This window comes from Protopterus annectens, chromosome 2.part0 (assembly GCF_019279795.1).
Source record: "Protopterus annectens isolate FY-2018-M chromosome 2.part0, PAN1.0, whole genome shotgun sequence".
Taxonomy (NCBI): domain Eukaryota; kingdom Metazoa; phylum Chordata; order Ceratodontiformes; family Protopteridae; genus Protopterus; species Protopterus annectens.
Window position 1 is genome coordinate 1,243,592,381 of NC_056728.1, and position 20,010 is coordinate 1,243,612,390.

Consider the following 20,010-nt stretch of genomic DNA (forward strand, 5'->3'; position numbering starts at 1 on the left):
TCATTTCCAATAACTAAATGTCATTCTGGAAACTGCACATCGGCATTCCTCGCAAATGTGGTATTTTAATGCAGACGTCATATTGTAATACTTGTTACAACTATTTCTTCACTATCCAGTTAAACCTGATGATTCTCTGCATTCTTACAAGTTCAGGAACAGTGTAACAAACTTTGTTATGCCTACATCTGCTTTATTCATACACAAAATGCAACTGATAAAAAAGTACCATGGTAATATAAGTCTAGGCTTCTTAAGATCCTCAAATATCAATGTTTAAGTACTTATGAACTTATACAGAACACAAAGCTTTTCAGCTAATACAAATTAATTCTGATGGAGTGACATAAACTTAAAGTAACTACACAAATAAGCAAAATGTGTAGATGTAAAATGAAAAAAAAAAAAATTCCAGCAAATGCTATCTAACAAATGACACCCATATCAGCATGTTCATTATCTCACTCGTGTTATGAAATAAATGCCAAATTCAAGGTAAAAGAGCAGCTACCTGACAATTATGTTAGCCCCAAGGAGTTTTACATACAACATTTTTAAAATATAACTACTACAGCAAACTGCTGTGGCAATGAAATATTTTAGGTGAAAGTATTATTCATCATTCGAATACTGTTATGTCACAAAGGCATGCAAATGCTAATTACTAATGCACTGCTTGTTTCTTTCTGCATAAAATGTCCAACAATCTCCAGTAAGCGCTGAAACCCCCTCAAAAAAAAATACACTCTCAAGAGATGGTCAAAGTCTGACGGCATTCCTCACATTCACTACTGGCAAGATTACATTTTTTGTTTTTAATAGTGAAGGCACTCACCCAGCAAACACCCTGAAAGCATGTGTCAATTTCATCTGGATCCAGGCGTTACTTCTAGAATGAGAAACATCAAAGGCAGCATTCCTTTCACAGAATACAGTTTTTGTAAATTTCACACAGTATAGCTGTCTCAGCAGGATTGCCCAATCCTTTTCAGTTCATGATATCATTTCACATCAGGCAAATGTATGGTGTTGCATAACATGAGAACACAGAAAACAAGTGTGCAGTGTCTATAATTGTTCAAAAATTTCAAACGAGTGGCTTATACGGTCAGCAACTAAGGTTCAAACATTTTTGGATTTGTTCTTAATTACGCACCCAAGACTGAGGGAGACTGAAAGTAATCTGGACAGTTTCACAATGTCATACATTTCTCTAAACAAGAATTGCTTGCTGTCCTTTGCAACATGCAACAAAAACGTCACATCCTGTGAAGTAAGAGTACTTACTGCCCATTGACTTAATGAAATTAATATGTTTTAGTTTTAAAGAACATGGATAAAGACCAAAAAGTGTGCCCATGTATCGAATACCAGGCTACTTCACTATGATTGGAGAGTACTCTGAAACTTCTAGATACGGCAGCTAGTATTCTATTTTAACTTCTGCAACTTGCTTGTTTAGCAATGGTACTTTTCTGACCGGCATTTCCAATATACACATTTTCAAAGCACTGTTTTGGCTTCTTTCACTTAGTTGTTATACATCATCAGTCTGAAAGACGAGCCTTCTCTAGCAGTCATTTGAAGGTACCTGTTTTGAAGCATACTACAAAAATGTAAAGACAGTAACCTGATCTCTACCACGATGTAAAAAAGACACACTTGAGAATCCAAAGGCAGTACCTTTAATCCAAAAATAGTGGGTAACGGTGGCTTTTCTTTTTCGGTACAACAACAACTCATACTACAAAAATATAGCACCAGCACTGATAAAATCTCCATCTCTGATGTTGTAAAGCTCCATTTGCAGGATCAGATGGGACTGATGATTTCAAGCACTTGGGTCTGTTCAGCACACAAATCTTTTCAGACTTCTAAGCCCCACCCATAACTCACCTAATATACTGCCCTAGAAGATTACTTCATTTCTTGGTTGCACACTGGATGTATCCAGGCTGCTTCAACAGAAATGTTTTTTGTGGAACTAACATTTGATTTAAGATAGCCTTAGAGGATACATTTTGAAGGCATCTGCAATCTGATTAGCTATCCTTTTTATATTTCATACAATCTCACAAACTTTTTCTTGATTTATTTTATTATATTTGTTATATGTGCTTCTTCCCTTCAGCAGTCACATCTCCACAAAATAAGTGTCTTGTGGCATGCAAATCCCCATGTGTAGATAAACATGTAACGTGTTTAATTTGCTTAGGTATCTCCCACTGCACCAAAAGGTGTTCTGTCTGCAGTGACACTGCTAGAATGTGCCAAAGAAAGGCAAACAAAATGAAGCTCCAAATGACTAGGATGAACCCTGTGGCTCATCTACATCTCTCCACAACCAAAACAATTTCATAAAACTTCTCATCAGAAACATGAGAACTCTGAAAAAGACAACAAGACATTTCTCATGCTGGCATGCTTCTCAGATGAAATATTTGAGAAACAGTACAAGATAACAGAGGAGGAGGAGACAAAATCAAAGGCTAAGCTTATTTCATTGAGCCTCCTGTCCAAGATACCAAGGTAACAACTAATAGGCCAGAGAACACTTCTGATTTCATCTTTGTTCCAGCATTTCAGCCTTCCCAAGCACCCAATTTAGGCTCTTCTTGACCAGCTGGTAGACTCCTTTACTACCACAAATCGATTACAGTAGTTGACATCAGAAACTATACACTCAACTCTGACCAGACATTAGATGCTTTATGACCAGTATCAGCCCTACGTGATATCACTACACAGATGTTGGTTCCACTGATGTAAATCATACAAACACTGGTTCAGCTGTCATTGTTGAAGCAGACTGGTGCCTGTTCATCTGACGTCAGCCTACCTGACATAAATAAACTTGACAATGCCTCATGTATCAGCCAGCCCATCAGCCTGCCTTTTGAGATTCTCATTGCCCCATTGCCCCAGATAATAGTTCCTACGCTTCTTCCTGCACCTTTTGTGCAATATGTTCAAATGAAGATAGAGGTAGTGTCATTTCCTAAAAACTCACCATTTAGTTAGAAGCTCAGGAAAAAAGCCTCCAGAAATGAACTGTATAGAGTCCTGCAAGATTACAAGCACAATGTAGATGATGAAAAAGAGGCCCCTTTCCTTAGTTCATAACTTCATGATCCTAAATTTGGTGAGATCACAACACAAATGCAGAACAAAGGGGGTAGTCCATTGATTCAATCTTTTCATCCCAAAGAAGACTGCAAGATGTCAGTAAGAAAGCAGAACAGACCTCCTCAGTGGTTCAACCTTTCAAGGGCACCTTCCAAGATACTGCTAATTATGTCTGAAGGAAGCACAGTGGTGTGGCTGATACAAGAGATGCCTCATAGTGCTTACTTGTCTTACTCAGTTCATGATTGTTGTGGCTTTTTGGTCATACATATCATCCCTGTGTCTCATGCTTTTGCTAAGGTCTTTGGTTTAGATCCATATCTCCAAGACGTGTGGGTAGGTGAATTAGTGAGCAACTAAGTTGTCTGAAAGTGTGTACATTGAGCATGTGTGTGTGTGTGTGTGTGTGTGTGTGTGTGTGTGTGTGTGTGTGTGTGTGTGTGTGTGTGTGTGCTTGTGAATGTCACACTTGACTTTTGAAATGAACTGGTACCTCACCCATGATTGAATATCTGCCTTATGCCTGCTGAATACTTGAACTGGGACCTGCTATCATGTGATCCCCCCCCAAAAATAAAGCAGGTTAGCAATAAATCAATAAAAGGGAAGATGAATCTTTGTGAGTACCCTAACAGTGTAGCCACCACTTCTTGTAAGGTGGACGTTATTTATTTACTGTCTCACATAAGAAGTATTTGCTACGGGACAGCCTCACAAACCTGATGTCAGTGCCCCAGCTGCAACCCAAAAGAGAAACCCCATTCCTCAATTTCCAGCTATTTGTCCCCTGTACCTAAAATCATGGACTATGGATAAACTGGAAAACAAGTACTTTGCATTTTCCACACCTGCATTAAACAACTTGACTCAAATGTTGCACTTTCAACAAGACCTATTAGATACAGTGCAACATCCCCTGTAGAAAATGTCTGACACTGACCTTAAAAAATGAAATAAGGCTTCCACAGCTTCTGTTGCTAGAAGCCTAATGGTCCAAATAACATGTGATACAGCAGAGTGTTCTGACATGGTAGCAGGGCTCATCCTAGCTGCATGCTGGTATTTATGACTTCACCTAACTCCATTCATTAAGGATGTCAAAATATGCTCTACAGGTTCAGCATTTAGGGGTCTTTTGGAGTTTAAACTGGAAGCTGACAAGATATTGAAATCAATGACCGGGAAAAAACAAAGCCCTTAACTAGTGTGGGTGTGAAATTTCACTCCTCCACTCACAGCAGTCCTTCAACAAGATACAAAGGAGCCATCAGACAACATGAATTCAACAATATCTACCGATCTAGAAACAAGAATCTATCGTAAAGTCAGTCAGTTCTCTCCCAGTAATGGAGATGACCTGGAAGCCTATGACATCAATGTGGATGGGGAAGACATTCCCTTCATACACCAGCTTGACTCAATATTACAGCCAATGTACATGTAAGTGACAAACACTGACTACCATACAAAGTTGTCGGTTCCTCTCCTCTCCTCTATGAAGAGAACTACTGTGTCAGATTGTATGGACTATTTTTATTTGTAAACAGAGGTTACAGCACAACAAAATTAAAATGTAAATTTGTCTGATCTAAGAAAAAAAAAGAAGTTATGTACTCACCATAACCTTCCATGTGCGTTGTCCATCTCACCTTCATTCTTAACTGGTTGGTTCGGAACCGATCCTCGGTTCTGTCTCTGCCTTAAGCAAAAGCTCAAGATCTTCCACTAGCTCATGGCTGTAACCCTATCCCATCATGCCCTAGGAAAACTCCCCAGATCTTGTTTGCTGATATAACACTAGGTACCAATAAAAGTATCAAAAAACTTACAGAGCAATGAAGGTCAGAGAACATTTATTTCTAATTGTAAGCACTCTGTCCGACAGGAGCCAAAGGTAGGGGGAAGGAGGGTGGGATGTAATAATGAAGGTAAGATGGGCAACACACATGGAACATTATGGTGAGTAAATAACTTCTTTATGTGATGTTGCCCTATCACACTCATTCTTAACTGGTTGGGACAGCGTCCCTAGCACCATATTTCGTGGGTGGTTCATGGGAGAATATTCTTCAGAACAGTGGTCCCAAAAAAGGCCCTATTCCTGGAGGCCAAATCCACTTTGTAATGAGTGATAAAGGTATGAGGCCTTGCCCATGTTGCTGCAGCACAAATGGTATCAATTGATAGTCTCGCCCAAAAAGCCGAAAAGGTTACTATGTCTCTTGTAGAATAACATTTTACTTTTTTCGGGGAGTTCTTTGTTTTGAGATTTGTAAATAAAAGTAATACAATCTCTGTGACTTTTGATACAGGAGCACCTTTCTTGTAGTCTGAAAATTATACAAATAATTGATGAGATTTCCTGAAGTCTTTTGTCCTATGTAAGTAGAAGCATAACTGCCTATGTACATCTGTTGGTGTAGCATATATTCTGTCTTGTTGCCATAGTTGGGGAAAAAAACTGGTAGGTCTATGGACTGGTTCAAATTAGATTCTGAGCATACACTGGGTAGAAAAGATAAGTTTGTTCATAGGAATACTCTGTTTGTGGAAAAGCATGTAGGGGGCTTTTATTTACAATGCCTGTAGCTCTGGGACTCTTCCAGCAGAAGTGATGGACATCAAAAGGATTGTCTTCCAAGTTAAAAACTTTAGATCACAGGATGATGCAGGTTCAAAAGGGTGAAGAATCAAATGGGATAAGACAAAGTTTAGGTCCCATGGTGCTGGAGGTGCTTTAATGGGTGGTCTTAATTAAACAGTGCCCTTAAGAAAAGCCTTGCAAAGTCTGTAGGACATCACATTTGGCCCTAATTCACCTATGTGGAAATTAGATATCGCTGCTAACTGAACTCAAATAGTAGCTGCAGCTGTGCCCTCATTAAATACCTTTGCCAAGAATTCAAGAATGGAAGATACAGGGGCACAGAAGGGATCAATGCGGTTATTCACAGCCCAAGAAGAAAATCTCTTCCATTTGCTGGCATATAATTTCCTCACTGAAGCCTTATGAGATGAGACCAATATATGTTTCACCGATGGAGAAAGGTTAAGGAGCCTGACTATGTTTGGAATCGGAGCAGTCAAGCTGTCAATTTGAAGGTTTGAAGGGAGGGGTAGAGCATCCCTGATGCATGAATCAGAAGGTCTGGAACTGGGTCCAGAAACCACGGCTCCCACTGAAGATGAGGCCAAAGGAAGGGGAACCAGATTTGATGAGGTTAGTAAGAGGCGATGAGTATCAAATTACTTCCCACGGAATTGGCTTTCTGAAGAACTTTGGTTATCAATGGAAAGGGAAGAAAGGCATACAGGAAACCCGAGAGCTAATTGTGTATAACTGCATCCCTTGGTGACTTCCCTGGAGGGGGATAAGGGCAAGACAGCTGCTGCATTTGGCATTCATTGATGAGGCAAAAAGGTTGCAACAAGTCTGGCCCCATTTCTGGAAATTCATTTCCGCTACTACTTGTTTTAGGAACCACTCATGAGGCATCAGAATCATTCTGCTGAGTTTGTCTGTTATCATGTTGGATTTCCCCAGGATGTGCATTGCTATAAGAAAGCTTTGGGAGGAGGTCGCCCACTGCCATACTCTGAGGGCCTCCCGACAAAGGGGGTAAGACCCGGTTCCTCCTTGTTTATGTACCACACAACTGACATATTGTCTGTCTGTATTGCAAAAGTTCCTAGGGGAAGAGAGTCTTGGAATGCTTGCAACACTAGAAGCACCACCCTCATCTCTAAGACACTGATGTGCAAATGGGCCTTGTCATCCTGCCAAGTGCCTTGGACTGTCTTTCCCAGATAATACCACCCCCACCCTTCCTGGGAAGCATCCATGATCGCTGTGGCTAAAGGTTGTGGAAGAACAAAGGGTCAACCTAATGTCGCATGAGTGGAGTGAAGCCACCAGCGAAGGTTTTTCTTGCAAGATTCTGTTATCATAATTTGGTAGGACATGGGTAGGTCCTGCATGGACCACTGAGTGAAGAGTAGCCACTGCAAGATTCTCATATGCAATCATGCTAATGGCATCAAGTTTATTGCTGCTACCATGGTCCCCAAGATTTTCAGGGCTGCTCTTGCTTGTACTTTTTTCTTTGAAAGTAGGAAGTTGACTTGGCACCGTAGGACTTGAAGTCTTTCGAGGGGAAGTTTTGCCAGAATTTTTGTTGTATCTAGATCTGTTCCTATAAAAACGATATGTTGAGATGGCAACAAGGCAGATTTTTTGTAATTTATTGCGATTCCTAGGTGACAGCAGAGCTGTAAGGTGGTGTCTCTTGCTTTTATTAGTAGATGCTCAGTGGTGGCAGTTAGGTGCCAGTTGTCTAGCTACAGAAACACTCTGAATACTAGGTGTCTCAAGTGAGCCATGACCACTGCCATACACTTGGTAAACACTCTGGGGACTGTAGTGAGACCAAAGGGCAGAGCTCGAAACTAGTAATGACTGGCTGCCAGCCAAAAGCGCAAATGACGCCTGGATAGCCGGTCCATTTTTAGTGGTAGTACACATCCTGGAGGTCTATAGAGCACATCCAATCACCTTGTCTCAGAAAAGGGAATATTGACTGCAGTGTTACCATCCAGAACTTTGACTTTGTTACTGATTTGTTTAATCTGCTGAGATCCAGGATGGGTCTCCAGTCCCGTTTTCTTTGTAACTAAAAAGAACCTTCAGTAAGTTCCGGATCCTATTTGGTCTGTGGGGACTATTTGGATGACTCTTTTGTCTAGCAACTTTTGTATTTCTAGAGTTGCCTGTTCCCTTTCACTGGGTGGAACATCCGGGAGGTTTTTATGTTTGGGACAGGGAAAGAAAAGGGTACAGAGTACCCTCTGGATACAATGCTTTGTACCCACTTGTCTTTTGTTATTTTTATCCAGGCTTCTGGGTACAAAGATAAGCGACCCCTGACTGCCTCCAGAGATGGACAGACAGGCCTCCTTTCCTGAGTGCTGAAAGGGCTTACCATGGAATGATTCCCTGTCGCCCTGATTCTGCAGTCCCCCTCTGCCCTGTGGTCGACATCTTCCATTACTGTTTCCCCCTCTGCCCCTGGGGAAAGAATCATCATGTGTGTCCTGAAAAGCTCTCTGGGATATTCAGAACCCCATTCTTCCTCCCTTCTGACCTTTTGGGTAAGGTCTAGAAGGTAGAGAAAAACAGACTTCTACGGTAGAGAGAGTTTTTCCTTCTTGCTCACACCTGGTTACTGTGTCTGTGACTTTTGGCCTGAGCAAGGACAAGCCATCAAAAGGGCCATTAATAAAGGAAGATTTAAAGGGCTCCACAAAGTCACACAAGCGCATCCAGGAATGTCTCCTTAGAGAAATTCCTGAACCCGCTGCCCTACTCATGCCATCTGTTGCATAAGAAATGAGTCTCATGCAGGAGTTGACCACTGAGATTAAGGTGGAGAGCTGACAGGAAAACTTTTCTGATACCCCTTCAGCTACTGAACCTTGGAGAGTATCTCCTAGCTCCTTCAGCAGATCTCTCTGAAGTCTGGTAAAGTGGGTGAGATAATTCAGCGATCTGAGTGCAAAGGTCGCTGAAGAAAAAGGTGCACTTTCCATACCTGTCCATCGTACAAGACTCCTTGTTCGGTGGATGGACAGATAAGGACATCTCTGAAACTTCCTTTTTGATGGCTGCTGCTACCACCATACCATCTACTGGGACAACTTTCATAAGAAAACTCTTATCTGTACGGGATGTTATGAATTTATTTGCTCTCCGGGAAACAGGTTCCACTGATTCTGGAGACTCCCATGCCTTTTGACAAACTAGGTCCATCAGTTCATCGAAAGGCAGAGACACCCAAGTGGTGGAAGGGTGAGACCCAAAAGCCTTCTGGTATACAGACTCCTCCTCAGAAGGGTTGATGGACTTCCAGCCACCTCTCTGTTTAAGAATCTCCAAGATGTCTGCGAAGGTGACATCCTCATCACCTCGAAAGCCCCCTGCCCTGATCTGAGGAAACGTCCAGCTCCGAAAAACCAGAAGGCATCCTTGGAACCAAGGGGACTGGCTTCAAGGCCGATGTAGGAGCCGAGCTCACCCACGCCTAAGCCCCAAGAGACAAGTTTGGATCAGACAACTGTCCAGTCCAATTCTCCTCCCCGGACCCGACCTGAGAGCATTGTCTCCTAGACTCCTCAAGTTCAGATGGAACAGAGGATGTCAGAGCAGTACAGGCCCAAAGATCCTGGAGTAGGTCTTGGCTGCAACAGTTCCACTACAATCAGTTCCAGACATTCTGGCTCTAAGGTTCCAGGTCAGATCAGCGGAGGAATCGATGGTGAAGGGGTAGTCTTGGTCAGTTCCAAATCCCTCTGGGTTGGCATCAACAATAGTTTGGCAAGTGCCGATGTCTTTAATAGCCTCCATACCACACAATCCACATCATCCTAGAGGATCCTGTAAGATCAAGAGGAGGGAGCAGGAGATCTAGCAGACTGTAGCAACAAGGATCTCAAACTGGGAGAAACTGACTCCAGTTCTGGGGACCAGCTCTGCAAATGAAACTCCATCGGCACCAACACAGAAGGAGTCGAGGTAGTTGGGTTTTTGGGCCCAACAATCTTCCAGTCCGAAGATGACACTTTAGATAACTTTTTAAGTGACTCCAATTGAGCACTAGAAAGAGCGGATGTTTTTCGAACTTCTCGGATTTTGAAGAACGGGATTTGGCCAATTTTGAAGTACCCTGACCTTTATCAACAGCTTCACCAAAGGGGGGCTTCAGCAAACCTCAAAATAAGCTTATTCGTTCTCTCACGCAGAACTCTATGGCTAACTGAGTGACAGATGGCACAGGGCTCTTGTAAGTGAACTGCTCCAATGCAGTATACACAAACAGTGTTACCATCAGTGGGCAACATTTTTTGATTACACTTCCCACATTTCTTGAACCCAGAGGGTTTAGTTTACCTTAGGATCCTTAGACATTATAGCTGTAAATAACAACAGCAATCACAGCTAATTGCTACACAAGAAAAATATTTTTAAACTAACACTATATATTATTTTATATAAATATATATATATATATATATATATATATATATATATATACACATACATACATACATATATATATATATTTTTTTTTTTGAAGAAGAAGAAGAAGAAGAAGAGAATAAACACTCAAGGAAAAGCCCTACAAATTAGAACAGAAAAAAGGCAGTTCTCGCAGTTAAACAAATCTGCCCAAAGATAAAAGGAGAGTAAGAAGCCCTCTAAATTAAACAGCCAATGGCAGCCCTCTAATTTAAACAAGCTTGTGTGGTAATTTAAAAGGAAGCAAGGGGAAAAAAACAAGTTCACAAAGCTCTCTAATTTAAATGAGCCTGTTAACAAAACAAAAAGAAAGGAAGCCCTCTAACTAAACAGGCTTAGAGATGCAAGATTAAGCCACGATAGGGAAGAGAAAAGGCCTACAGAAGAAAACTACGGCCAACAGCAAAAACCAACAGAAGCAAATACACTAAAACTAGTTAAATGCATCAAATAAACAAGGAAAAGAAAATTCCACTTAGCCAGAGCCAGTATGGAAGTTCCCGATCTTGTTTAGTGGCAAACGAGATCTGGGAAGCTTTCCTAGAGCATGATGGGATAGGGTTACAGCTACGAGCTAGTGGAAGACCTCAAGCTTTTGTATAAGGCCAAGTTGGAACGGAGGATCGGTTCCGAACCAAGCAGTTAAGAATGAAGGCAAGACAGGACAACATCACTGTCTATATTACTCTGCATGATGCTGTATTGTTCTGTATCGGTCTAAAGCAGTTCAGCTCATGTGTGAAGATAAAATGTCATGAAATGTGTCTACAAATTATGGGTAATGGAAGTGACTACTCTAACTTTGTCTGGGAGCTGGTACAGAAGTTAAAGTTGTGAGCTATAATTCCTGTGGTACAAGGTATGACTCCCTCAACCCTCATCTGCCTCTTGAGTAACCTTCAGCAAGTCACTTCACTTGACATTGCTCCCAGGTTGCATCTGAAAATGGAATGTGTGTCCAGTGGACCTACCTGGTTAACAAATAGGATTGTTATTGATTGTCTTCAAAGTGCAGCAGGACTGTTACATTCCTGTTCACACTTTTGCAGGTCTTCCTTCATCACACCAGCAGATGCCAAAGGCCATCAGCTTACATCTTTTCCCTCCAATCTCAGTCTCTCTCTCTCACACACACACACACACACACACACACACACACACACACACACACACACACACACACACACACACTATCTGCAAATTGTGGGCAATGGAAGTGACTGTTAACTTTACAAGTAGGGTAAGTTGACCGGAATGAACTGACCAACTAAGTACCTCCTGAAGTGATGAAATGTAGACGTCACCCACTTACTGTAAAGTGACACCTCCATCAACAGCTTTGTGATTTGGATTCTATAAATTCTCTCTCCTTTATCTGGTGTAGTTCAAAAACATACCTCTCAACTAACCAGATTTTCAAAGAATGTCCAGATTTTTGTCTCATATTTTCAGTCAGTCCCTCATAAAATTGTGGTTTTCTACCATATCATTGAGGACTGAAGTCTCTAAATAATGACAGTCATTTAGTTTTCAGACTTCATATCCCTTGGAAAATGCATGCTAATGCAAAATCAATTACTCTATCAACTTTCTAAGTTTATAAGAGCAATATTTAAAAATTGCCCATATTTTGTGCCTTTGACTTCTTTTTTTGGCTTTGTTCCGATTTCTTGTATTAAAAGGTTGAGAGGTATGAAGGAAGAGCTGTTTGTTTGCCCTAAAAGAAGTAATTTTGTTTGGGCCAAAGCCTGTTCGGAACTGCAACTAAAAAAGTTACAACTTAGAAAAAATGCCAAATTCTTTCCCAGTGACAGGATTGTAGGAAAGTTAGATGTCAGATGGTATTTTCTAATTTAAACTATCTGAATTTATTTTTTTTTTATTTTCCTGCATAAATGTATCCCTTGTGCATTTATGTTTCAGAGTCTGCTTTGTGCTATTTTATTTTTATGAAAACAAAATCATATACAACTTTCAAAACTTTGTGGCTGACTTTTTTATAAGGGTACTGCACTATTTTGAATTACTTTAGCTGGCATCCACATTTGAAATAGATAAATTACTTTGTGGTAATGTTATCAAAAGGATGAACAATAACTGTTTATCTGATCTGCCGAATGGTGGCATATTGTGTGTAAAGCAGGTCAGGGATTTTAACACTAGGGTGTATCATTGTCCCCATGTGAGAAAAGTACGTGTGTGTGTTCGTGTGTGTGTGTGTGTGTGTGTGTGTGTGTGTGTGTGTGTGTGTGTGTCTCTGTCCAGTAGTTATTTTTGACAACGAAGCAGTTACTGTTGGTAAAGCACACTAAAAGGCATTGACCTCCGTGTGAAGTGAACCCATTGCAGGGAAGTCAGTAATTATAGTGGTCACCCATGTTAATTCAGTGTGCTGCTTAAATGGGTTTAGCACATGCTGGATAATACCCAAGGCAGTAGTGTTTATTTACTATACTCATAACCACAACCTCATACATATACCTAATCTGTGCCAAGGTGGGTTCAAGCCCCCCAAACACTACATACCGCAAACTGGTCACAGGGGTGAGATTCAACAAACACACATGTCTCTCTGCTGCAGCCCCACCTTGTCTCTATTTTGTCAGATGTCTCATCTTGACATAATTATATAGCAAGGAAGGCTGTGCAGAGGCTCCCCCAGAAAATAGCAATCCAGGTGGTACTCACTAGACCAGAAAGAACCTGGATGTTATTCCAGATTCTTTTCATTTCTAAAGAAAAAGCAGGACCAAAGGCTCATATAATACTTAAGTAACTTCATCATTTTTATGCCACAGGAGTCCCTCTATAAAGTCACTCTTCATTCTCTCCTCCTTTTTCTGTCCAAAGGAGTCAGACCTTCAAGATGCTTACGCACATAAAAAGCAGGAACCATTCAAAAGTATGTCTATACTTTTGAATAGAAGCTAGTCATTGTTCACTCAGGACTTTTGGCCTCACCTCCATCCAAGAATGCTCATGCAGTGCATGTCTGTAGTAGCTGTCCATCTGCATCTACACAGGGCAAAGTTGTTTTCCTATTTGTATGACTGCCTCCTACTGGCTGACAGCTCAAACTATTCTGGCCAGTACAGTGGATCCCTATTCCTTACCGTCAAATCTCAGGAAGTCACCAAAATCTTTGTGAAGTTTTTGTCTAAATCCAACATAACTATTGACTTTCCTAAGTTCTTCTTCAGATAGCCTAACATGTCAGACATTTTAACCATTAAAAAGAGAATCTCAGACGGCTGTTCTACAGTTTCTCTTCTTTTAGAACATAAACTGCCTTAGGTTAACCTACTCTTCAGGACATTGGGACTGACTGTGATTATCTAATATGTGAGAACCTATATGAGGACACCACAGTTGACTATCAAGAATCAGTAGTCTCAAAACATAGATCACAATGATACTCCAATCCAGATTTCAGCAATCATGCAAGAAAGTTGAACAGTGGTGGATGACCTAAGCAAGCTCTTAAAATAAGATGCAACTTCACAGTAGATTTGTGAGTGCAAAAACTGCACTAAAAGTATTTAGTTCACTGACACAGAGAGAGACAGATAAGGATCTGACTGCAACCTAGGTGACCTATGCTCAGTTAGTCACCTGGGCAATGAAAAACAACAAGGAAGGATGAGTGAACAGTTCAATTAGTGCAACGTCAACATTCTACTTCATGGGGGTCAGTATATAACAGAAGATTGGGGACGTGTGCGCAGCATTGCCAAACAAGTGATGCTAACCTTCAGTAGGTCTGAGCAGGTACTACAGGCTCCTGCAATGATGTGTGTGTGTGTGTGTGTGTGTGTGTGTGTGTGTGTGTGTGTGTGTGTGTGTGTGTGCACATCAGCCACTGAGGGGTAGGATTAGGCTAAAAAGAAATGCCCTGAGCTCCTCCTCATGTATGATGCAGCTATGGATGTTTCAGAGAGTTCTCTGTCCTGATGAAGTTTCAGTATTAACCTGAGACAAAAGCGCTAAATAAAACTGAATTTGTGTATGGAGACTGCATTTGCGTTTATCTGGTGTTTGGCATATTTCACTTGGTTACCCTAGCTATGTTTTTCAATGTCCTGGGAACAATTAGGATGCAACCCTTAAATACGGGTCAGCTGAGTATTAGTGAATGAAGTCAGACACTCAGACCACTATAATGAGAACATTTTGCATATGTGTAGCAAGGAAGAAGCTACAAGAAAGGTTGCTCAATGAGCACGCTTCAAACCTACCTGAATGATTTATCCACCAGTTGACTCTCATCCTGGGCAGTGGACAGCCACCACTGTCTTGGGGACAAACGGACTAAAGAGCAATAGCAGAAGGGCTGATGGTCAGCAGAACGGAGGCAGAAAGCATATGAAAAATGCACTCAAAAGTGGGGGAACTCTCACAGCAACACGGCACAGGGCGGGTTCACTATTAAATATCGAAATACCATAACCTCGAGACTGAATACAGACTCAATAAAAAATAAATTCAAGGTGGAAAACCAAACCAAGACAGACTGCTGCTCAGAAAGTCTAATTCTTTAATACGAAACCATAAAAAACAATGAAAACACAAGCGCTTTCGCTCAGTCTGTGCCGAGCTTTATCAAGTGAACATCCAAAGTGCTGCAAGGCTTTATATACACTGAAGTTAATTATTAATTAATCAATTAAAAAATTAATCAATTAAAAAATTAAAACTTAAAAATGCTGGAGTTGATAAATTGTTAAAAATGCTTCTTTGTTAAAAGTTAAACCTGGTGCATTATAATAAATGTATACAGTAAATATTAAAACTGAAATGTAAAATAATCGAAAGAAACTGTAGGCAGTACATTTAGCAATAAATTAAAATAAATCATTTATCATATTTCACTTGAAGATTTTTTATCAGCAATGAATGAGGTTCTCAAAATTGAGCCTTTCTTAGCTTGAGGACACTGTTTATGTTGATGTTGTCATTTAATCCAGGGTGTCTGCCTGCATCTAGTTTAAGTTGCCATATAAGTTCCTTGTATTCAAGGGTCGTCTCCCAGTCACCTCCCCTAGCATCCAGGGTAACTTGCTCCAACACTATGAATTTAAGATCTATCCCAGGGCAAGTGAGTGAATGCTTATAGAATGCGTTAGACTCCCTTTGTTTACTTAGATCGTAAAAATGTTCGTAGAGTCTTTTCCTAAATGGAACCTAAATTTACTGAATACAGACTCCCAGAATCTCGAGATTGCAGAATCTCAAAGTAAAAAAAAAAAAAAACTAAAACACAAAACCATCAGTAATAACATTTTTGCAGGAAGCAAGCCCCCCTGCACCCCACACACCCCCTGCAACTTAAATATACTAACTCCGAGATCACACTACAGTGGAGAGAACAGCAAAGTTCCTGTTCCGCACTGTACGACAATCTCCATTCACAGTTTTCGAGATTCCACAAACTCGAGATTCTGGGTGTCGGTATGTAGAGTCTCAAGATTGTGGTATTTCAATATTTAGTAGTGAACACCACAGAGCACAATGGCTTTATTTCAGTCAAGAGCTGAAACCTCATGTAACCTGAAATGACAGCAGTTCTCCTTTTTCTCTAATAGCTGCAGTAACGAATTCCGCAAGCCACACTTCCATTCAATACGACAGCAAGGCAGTAGTGTCATACACACACACATTATATATATATATAAATAAAGAGAGAGAGGAAGGAAGGAAATCATTCCTAGCCCCTCTGCAGAGACCATGTGAGTTTGTAATTGGGTGTTCAAAACCAACAGATGTTTTATCTGCACTTCATATTAAAGGGCATGCCGTGTGTGTGTGTGTGTGTGTGTGTGTGTGTGTGTGTGTGTGTGTGTGTGTGTGTGTGTGTGTGTGTGTGTGTGTGTGTGGCAGACAGGCTGAGTAGGTGCGTACTGATGTCCCATGACTGGTCTCTAAATTCCTCAGTGGTAAGGATCCATGCATCCATTGACAATAATAGTGCCATGACTCCAAATCCATATTTCTAAAAACAAACAGTTTCAGTGACAAACTTTTTTTTTTTTTTGCCAAATGTCAGGGTTTCACTTCCCAATTTCTCCTTCCAATGGCAACACAAACTTGACATACAGCCCTTCTTTGTGCCATTCCTGCACTTTTGTTAGCAACAGTGTTTATTCTGAAGGCCATACATTCAAAGGTGACAATGGTGGTTGGTTCTTACTGGCTCAGATATATTTGGTTTCTCACTCTTCAGAAATGTCATTTAGTTGCTCCCCCATTTTGACTCCTTTATTACAAACATGTGATAACTCACTCCTCAAAGAAAGGCAATCCAGATCCCCATTTCCTTAAGCTTACAACATGGATTCTCCAACTAAATATTTCTCGGCTACAGTTGTTTCTATGTTAGAAAAATGTGTATTTGAATACATGAGAAATGCTAGTTTAAAAGCAAAGTAGTATATAATGCATTTTTATTCTATTAATCATATAGCAGTAAAATTAATTTGTGTCTAAATGTGAAGTAGTTTTGAAACTGCAGTGTGGCTTGAAGCAAAAGCTGATCTCTGACCCTGACAGAATGTTAGCTTAGCAAGTTTTAATGTTTATGCTTTTCATAGGTGATTATCTGCTGGGTCAGGAAATTAAATGTGTGAAATAATGAAATCTTCTGCTCTTTCCTGTTGGAATGATGTGGCCTTGTATATGTGTTACTTAGATAGCACGCAGCTGTGTGAGAAAGTATAACAGAGAACAAAGACATACATTTAAAGACTGAAGCTGCTATTGTATTCGAACTAATATGAAACCTTGAACAAGTAACTTTACAGAAAGACATTATGACTGACCAGCTGGATAGCAAGACCGTATTGTATCTAGAGGAAAAGTTTTTTAAAATATACTGCATCAGCAGATTAAAAGAATAGAGGCTTGTAAGCTAAAGTGATGTCGATGCCCTGTGACATATCACGTCAGTAAGGTGGGCATAGCTTGAATGTTAAACCTATATAAAATTGTGTGCTTCCTGTTTCATGTCAGACAAAATTCTGTACCTGTAGGTTTTTTGCCTCCTGGTGTACACTAGTAAACTTTTGAATCTGAACCTCCTGTGTATTGAATTCTTAATTTTATTTAACACTATCATTTTCTGACATGATCTGATTAGTGGCCTTCCATTCCCCGAATTACAGACCTGCACATCCAATGACTGAAGCCAAGGGTAACACCCAAGTTACTGAATTTTCTTGAGTCATGGTGGTGATGACATGAATACTCCTCTCACCAGTGATGACCATATACAAGCCACTCTCTAGTGATGTATGTGTTCACCTCAGAGGTGGTGCAGCTCTCTTGATGTTGCCTGCAGTGGTGCTGACTATGTATGAGGGATGGGACTGACATGGACAGAACAATCTTCACTAAATACAGACAATGCCTGAGGTTCATCCTAGACCTCTGTTGTGGGAAAAGGGATTGTGCCTTCCACTATTAGCATTGCTGACAGTGTCACCACGTCATGAAGCATCTGCATGATGTCCTCATACACACTATAAATAACCACTGACATCAGGCATGTGTCAACTGATTGAAACAGATTCTTTCTCTCAGTGGAATCAGAGAATGCATACGGAGCACATACCAATGGATAACTGATATATGTTTGTGAATACTACCGCTATGCATCATACAGTTTGCTACATGCCAGGAGCATACATAGTCTATGGACCCAGACATACCTTGTGATGAAGGCTGTTTGTGGTGCATTGTATCCATAGTGAATATAAATGCAGATATGTCTGTCTGTCTGTCTATCTGTGTAAAGCAAGCAGAGCTGCTAGGCAATATCCTACAGGAGTGGCATATGCCATTCTTCAGCTGGAGCAGGAACCTGTCAAAGAATCGGCAACATAACAGCCGAATGGCAATCCACTGAACGAATATCTTTGAAACAACTTTCTGTGAGATAGTGGGGTTTTCTCTTTTCTCTGGTGCTGAGCGACCTCAAAGTAGGAATATATAATTTTTGGGTTAGGGTGTCCCCCATACTAGTAGAACGGGGGGGGGGGGTCTGTCCTCTGAAAAACAAGCCCTGATCTGAAGTTTTCTGAAAGTTGTTTTGGTAAAATTAATTCGGTGGAACAGCATTCGGTTATTATGTCATCAATCTATCAATATGGATCCACAGAAACATGTCAGGTTGTCCCTGTTGCAGCACTGATATCCCTGAGTGACATAAATGCAGATTTGTACAGCTGAGTGAACTACACTCATGGGCAATGACTTACAGTAAGTTTATGTACCATTATTCTCCTGGGTCATCGCTGACTGACACTAGGGCAATTAGTTGTACCTTGTGGTGCAACTTCTCTCTGTTGCAGCCTTGATGTTCCTCAGTGTTGTAAATGCAGATGCTTATAGGTTCATAGGTAGGTACTAGGCTATCTGCCCGAAGGCAATTATAAGGCTAGCCAGAATGTGTTGGCTTTCTCTGCCCCCTTAGATTACTTCCCTGTGCCTCTGTCCAGCAGAGCCACTGAAGTGATCCCCGGGGTAAACTTGATTCCCATCGATTCGTCAAGGTTTCTCTTGAAGAGTGTTTGCGAGGAGCTCTGCCTAATGTAGAGTGGAATATTATTCCAAAGCATGGGAAGTCTCTGGGACAGGAATCTATCCCTCTAGCACGTCCTATTTATTGTTATGGTGAGGTTTAAATCCCTAGAGCATGTGGCTTGAGGGGATAAGGTTTTCTTTAGGTGGAGCATGTCCATCAATTCTGGGTTGGACATGGTCTTGTATGTCAGGCAGAGATCACCTCTGAGTAGGCGGTATGCAACCGAGTACAGCTGGAGTTTCTAAATTCTTGCTGCATAGGGCATCTGTTTGAGGCCAGTGATCCTCTTGGTGAGGTACTTCTGTGGTCTTTCCAGCTGTTGCAGGCGTGTCTTGTAAGGTACATCCCAAATGGGGCATCGTACTCTATGATGGGTCTGATGAGTGATGAATAGAGAGGCACAAGGACCTCTTTTGATCTGGATGCGAACCCTTTTGTGATAAGGTGGGCCACGTAGAAGGATTTTCTAACCACTTTGGCAACGTGATTATCAAATGAGAGAATACTATCTACTTGGGTCCTCAGATCCCTTATTACTTCTTCCGTATTTAGGGGACTACCACCCATGTGGTAATATGTGTGTACTTTGTTTTTTCCAAAGGGGATGACTATGAACTTTTGGCATTTAGCTTGAGGCCATGATTTTGACACCAGGTATCAGTCTCAGTGAGACCCTTTTGGAGGATGTCTGTGTCAGCCGGAGAGTCAATTATAGCCCCTAGTTTGCAGTTGTCTGCGAACTTGGTCAGCCATAGTCCTCCTGTGCTTGCCTGTACCTCTGAGAAGTATATGCCGAACAGGAGGGGTCCTAGGACTGAGCCCTGGGGAACGCCACTTGTAACCGGTTTAGAGTCAGATCTAGCTCCCGCAACTTTCACCATATGGGTTTCGTCCGTGAGCCAGTTGGCAACCCATCTTGAGATGTAGGAGTCTATGTTCAGGCTGGTGAGCTTGTCTATAACACCAGAATGGGGACTGGTGTTAAAGGCCTTTGCGAGGTCTAGGTAGGCTGCGTGTACCACCTTTCCCTTGTCTATAGCCTTGTTAACTGTCTCAAAGAAGTCCACCAGGTTTAGGAGGCATGATCTGCCCTTAACAAAGCCGAACTGGGTAGGGTCCAGTGTTTGGAGGTGCCCAATGTCTCTGTTAATGAGTTCCATGACTATGAGCTCCATAGCCTTGCAGACCAAGCTAATCAGGCTTATAGGGTGACAGTTCCCGGGGTCTGTTGTGG

General features: G+C 41.2%; 1 protein-coding gene across 4 annotated transcripts in view; it reads right to left on the reverse strand.

Annotated features, from left to right (window-relative positions):
* The window catches only part of TEC (tec protein tyrosine kinase), a 1,312,802-nt gene that overhangs the window by 1,245,785 nt on the left and 47,007 nt on the right, over nt 1–20,010 (reverse strand). Inside the window, exon 1 of one of the 4 annotated variants that reach the window (XM_044061416.1) lies at nt 836–1,295. The exons of the other annotated variants lie outside the window; for them this stretch is intronic. Within the exon in view, the coding sequence (XP_043917351.1) occupies nt 836–870 (35 nt within the window). The 5' untranslated portion in view covers nt 871–1,295. Of the gene's footprint in view, nt 1–835; nt 1,296–20,010 lie in introns of those variants that run through there. 4 annotated transcript variants of the gene reach the window in all.